General features: G+C 41.0%; 1 protein-coding gene across 2 annotated transcripts in view; it reads right to left on the bottom strand.

The window, feature by feature from the left end:
- Positions 1–1,346: 1,346 nt before the first annotated feature.
- Positions 1,347–5,113, bottom strand: part of TSG101 (tumor susceptibility 101) — a 46,691-nt gene continuing 42,924 nt past the window's right edge. The window contains exons 8-10 of one of the 2 annotated variants that reach the window (XM_054438809.2): positions 4,905–5,107; positions 2,668–2,907; positions 1,347–1,670 (exon numbers count right to left, since the gene is read on the bottom strand). In XM_054438809.2, the coding sequence (XP_054294784.1) occupies positions 1,581–1,670; positions 2,668–2,907; positions 4,905–5,107 (533 nt within the window). In that variant the 3' untranslated portion in view covers positions 1,347–1,580. Of the gene's footprint in view, positions 2,908–4,904; positions 5,108–5,113 lie in introns of both variants that reach the window. The other variant, XM_063671090.1, reaches the window with a different exon arrangement.

Genomic DNA, 5,113 nt, shown 5'->3' with positions numbered 1-5,113 from the left:
AAAAATAGAGGAAAGAGTGAGCTATTTAGTGTAGCCTTCCAGCTCTTTTTTTTTTTTTTTTTTGGGGAGGGTCTCATTCTGTCGCCCAGGCTGGAGTGCAGTGGCACGATCATGGCTCACTGCAACCTTGACCTCCCAAGCTCAGGTGAGCCTCCCACTTCAGCCTCCAGAGTAGGTGGGACCACATGCGTGTGCCTCCATGCCTGCCTAGTTTTTGTATTTTTTTTTGTAGAGATAGGGTTTTGCCATGTCATCCAAGCTGGTTTTGAACTCCCAAAGTACTGAGATTACAGGGGTGAGCCACTGTGCCTGGCCTTAGCTTTGATTTAGTATCCAGATGATAGATGACACTTTTTTAAAAAAAAAAAAAAAAAAAAAAACAAAAGCGACGGCATCAAAGATGTTTTTGGTACCTCTCAGTACTTGCCTTGTATGTATACGTAATTGCCATCTGGTCCACAAGAATGTGTTTACTGTGTTACACAAATCCTGATTCTTTTCATCAGGTGCATAGTAATTCTTCTCTGTGGCTTAATACCTATGTTCATTTACATGCTATCTCTACAATGTAAAAATAAAAGTATATATATATATACACACACACACAGTAATCTAAATGTTCCTAACACTAGATAAAACCTTGATTTGACCTTACTGTTTATTCTTTTATGAGTGCATTTTAATTTTTACAGAAAAGGCCTTAAGCTGTAAACCCCCTGGTGACAACAGATTAAGTTGGTCATTCTTCTCTTAGGAGTAGAGTGGGCTGCCTAATTATCTTCATAACATCCCAAATCGGAATATACTTTTCTTTGTAGCCTCATGAGCTTTCTAGCACTCTCATTTTGATCAAGAACATTCTATTCTGGATGAACTCTGCAGGACATACAGCAGCTATATAGTTCACTGGGTGGTCACAAACTTGGCTACAGAATCACTCACCATGAAGACGAAACTTTAAATGACAATAAAAGCAGGGAGGCAATGGTACACTGTATCTTTCCCTTTAATCCTAAAGTTATCAGGTATATAGTTTGGACCTGTCACTCTGCTTCTTTTTGATGAACACTTATGGTTCAGTGAGGCCTAGAAAGGAAACAAATTTAGTAGGGTTGGTAGGAGAGCATCTCCTTGGACCTTTCACAGATAAGTTACTCAAATGCTTCAATTTCAAATATTTCAAAATTTAGATTTCTATTTGGTATATCCCCATATTCACTTTATATGCTGTAGAATAATACTAAATTTCAACTTAAGATGGATTTTGTGCCTTTTTTGCTAAATGAGAAGTTGGGCTTATTAAGGTTTCATGAATCTTTCCTAAAGTCCAATAAAGGAGAGAAAAATTATGCAACAAATTTTATTTAGCAGTCCCAACATTCAGCACAAAAAGTTTACAGAGGATAGAAAGTGCATTAATAAAAGCCAGTCTTTACCAAAAGAAAACAGAAAATATATTATTGATTCAAAATATTTTACACTTGAATGATAAACTGCAATAACTTATTTTGGGCACCTACTGATAAGAGAAGAAAAGAATACTTTAAGAAGAGCTCAACCTCCAGCTGGTATCAGAGAAGTCAGTAGAGGTCACTGAGACCGGCAGTTTTTCTTGCTTTTTGCATTAGTGCCCTCAGCTGGAACTGTTTACGGGACAGAAGACGTACATGCTGGGAGGGGAAAAAAGTTTGAATAGTTTAGAATGGCTTTGATTTAGGCCCAGGCATAAAGTAGACAATTTGTAACCTAGATGGGATCTAAGAACCCTAACTCATGACCTGTCAACCTTTGGAATGAATACCTCATTATATGTGGCTTTTAAACTGCATATTATAAAGGCTTACTCAACAGAGAAAGCATTACATTGCAGGATCTGGCTCAGGAGTTTGACCTACACTTTCTTTTCCTAAGCCATGCCACTCAAGCAAGAGACTGTACAGAAAGAGAGTCCTCTCTTGGGTCTCTGGTTTATATCCAGCCATTCATGTGGTTGTACCACTTCTGAGGCACATGGTTTGGCCATTCCCCCACAGTGAGAGGAGATAGGCCAGATCAGCACATGACCTGACCAGGATCCAGCTGCAGCTGGATCAGATATCCCAAGGGTGGCTGCTATTATCCCTAAAACCATGTTCTCCATGACCCAAGAGACAGCAGTAACCAAACTTCGCTTACTAGATTTTCCTCTGTACAACAGCATTAAGCTTGAGAAAACTTTCATTCAAGAGGGCTTGAAAGGGCAGCCTGATACCTTGATGTGGGAAAACTGGTCTAAAGTTATATAACTCTAAGAAAATTAACAGATAAAAAATGGAGGTGGCACAATCAGTGATCTCAATTTAGGTGGTATGGCCTTAAAGAACCAATGGAAATCTGATTGTACCTCCTGATCCACCCAGGCACAGAAGAATTACACTCATCTTAATGCTGCCTGTGGGCAGAGAACTGCAGCCACCAGCCCACTTTTCTTCCCCTGCTCAGACCAATCCTCAGTACTCTGTAGGTAAAAAGATGGTGCAAAACCCTACATCTCATTTACTGTTTTTTTTTGGGAAGATAAAGAATCTTAATCCATACTACAGAGAAACTCTCTTGGTTCGTGGTTTGCAAGGTCAGTGCCTCTACAACCCAAGTTAAAAAATCTTGGAACGTAAAATGAAGAAATACCTTCAGGAAGACATCCAGGTCTATCACTCCCCTTCTCAAGGCTTCTCCCAAGTAAAAGATAGTGTCTTCAATAGCGTTTTCTTCTGCATACAGATTCAGGATCTGTTTGTATAAGGGAGCTGTGGGAATGATAACTTCATCGATATCATTGTTTTCAGACTGATTTTCCATTTTTTCCAGAGCAGAACTGAGTTCTTCATCCTTCTTTTTCAAAAGTTCTATGTTTTTATCAACCTCGGCCTGAAAACAGAACAGTCCAAGCATTAATAACTGTACATAATTATCTACTTGTCAGACATCTACAACACTTCACAGGAAAAGACAGGCTAACAACCATGTTTAAACAACTCATGGATGAGAATAATGTTTCAAATAACACCCTGGTCAAAGGTAGAGGAAAAGATGTGATCTACTATGCTGAGTGAAACAGAGTAATGATGGCGATATCCTGAGGTGACAGCACTTCCAGTGACAGTAACAAGCTTGTCACCTGTCAGCGACAAATGGTACTGCAAACTAAGCCGTCAGACAAGATACTTTCCAGCAGAAGGTTCCTTTACATAGAAAATCATAAGAGGTTTTTCTTCCCAACAAGTGGGCATCTGCCATAGGAGAGTAACTTTCCTCAGTCTATGAAGAGGAGTCAAGGCATAGAGGCCCAAATGTCTGCATTCTAATCACAAAGTATCACACGCAGGTGCTGGTTGTAGGCTCTGAGTTGTGTTGGTGTCAGTTTCCTGAATTCTAAAAATTGGCTACTTCGAGGCTCATTTTACAATCTAGAACCACTTTGTAAGGCTAATGGGTACATATAAATCACTTTCCACAAAGCCCTCAACCTTCTAAGAATTCTTTACTCTTCCATCAAAAACGCACATTTACTGGAATAAATTCTCCCTCATGGGGATGAAAATGGAGCGTGAAATTGGCACTTCAATTATGCTGATGCCTCCACTTTATCATTAAGCAAAACCATAGGGCTGACTTACACACGGACTGTCCAAGGCATAGCTGTCTGTTATGAGAAAGCTTAAAGAGCTGAAGGTTGCATATGCTATGTTTATATGTAGCTCTTTAGCCAACCAAGTATCTCTGGATTATTGAGAAAGTTCCCTGAACATACTTTTAAAAATGGCTCACATAACCTTTGGAAACAATAAATTAGTACTGTCCTTTTAAGTCTGCTCCTAAGATGTGCAGATCTTTATCATGGCTTAGAACTCTCTAAACTTATTTCCTAGTAACTGGCAACATCAAGCACTCAAGTCTTCCTTTGGGTTAAAACATCATTTCCTAGGGCAAAGGTGTGATACGGTTTGGCTGTGTCCCCACCCAAATCTCAACTTGAATTGTATCTCACAGAAAGGGACGTGTGTGTGTGTGTGTGTGTGTGTGTGTGTGTGTGTGTGTGTGTGTGTGTGTGTGTGTGTGTCAGTCACATAGGGGTGGTAATTGAATCATGGGAGCTGGTCTTTCTATTCTCCTGATAATGAGTAAGTCTCATAAGATCTGATGGGTTTATCAGGGGTTCCAGCTTTTGCTTCCTCCTCATTTCCTCTTGCCAACACCATGTAAGAAGTGCCTTTTGGCTGGGCACAGTGGCTCACTCCTGTAATCCCAACACTTTGGGAGGCCAAGGTGGGTGGATCACCTGAGATCAGGAGTTCGGGACGAGCCTGGCCAACATCAGTGATACCCCGTCTCTACTAAAAAATACAAAAATTAGCCAGGCATGGTGGCGGGTACCTGTAATCCCAGCTACTCAGGAGGCTGAGGCAGGAGAATCGCTTGAACCTGGGGGGTGGAGGTTGCAGTGAGCCGAGATTGCACCACTTCACTCCAGCCTGAGCGCAAGAGTGAGACTCTCTCTCAAAAAAAAGGAGTGCCTTTTGCCTCCCACCATGATTCTGAGGTCTCCCCAGCCATGTGGAACTGTAAGTCCAATTAAACCTCTTTTTCTCTCAAGTCTCGGATATGTCTTTATCAGCAGCGTGAAAACGGACTAATACAAGGTGCAAACAAAATGGTCTAAATATCATACCCCTCCCAATCTAAGATCAAATGCCAAACATAGGCTCCACTGTAAACAAAGGTACAAAAAATTACATTCAAATGTTTAAAGATGCCTATAATTTTCTGAACTCCTACTATGCCCACAACATCCAGGGGACATATAGAACACTCTGCCATGGCTACAATTCAATCCAAAAATTTTAAGTCTTTAATAAGTCACTTACTACTTCTTGATCTAAACGGGTAACCATCTCTTCCAGTTTCTGGTGACCCTTTTTCAGGTCTTCTTCTGTTCGTTTCAAGGCATTTAGCTCTGCCTGGGCACGATCCATTTCCTCCTTCATCCGCCATCTCAGTTTGTCACTGACCGCAGAGATGAGAGACGCTCGGATGGTGTCCTCGCTGATTGTGCCATCCCTACTGGGACCTGCAG

Source organism: Pongo pygmaeus, chromosome 9 (assembly GCF_028885625.2).
Source record: "Pongo pygmaeus isolate AG05252 chromosome 9, NHGRI_mPonPyg2-v2.0_pri, whole genome shotgun sequence".
In the NCBI taxonomy this organism is placed as follows: Eukaryota; Metazoa; Chordata; class Mammalia; order Primates; family Hominidae; genus Pongo; species Pongo pygmaeus.
This window is presented reverse-complemented; position numbering and strand designations above follow the sequence as displayed.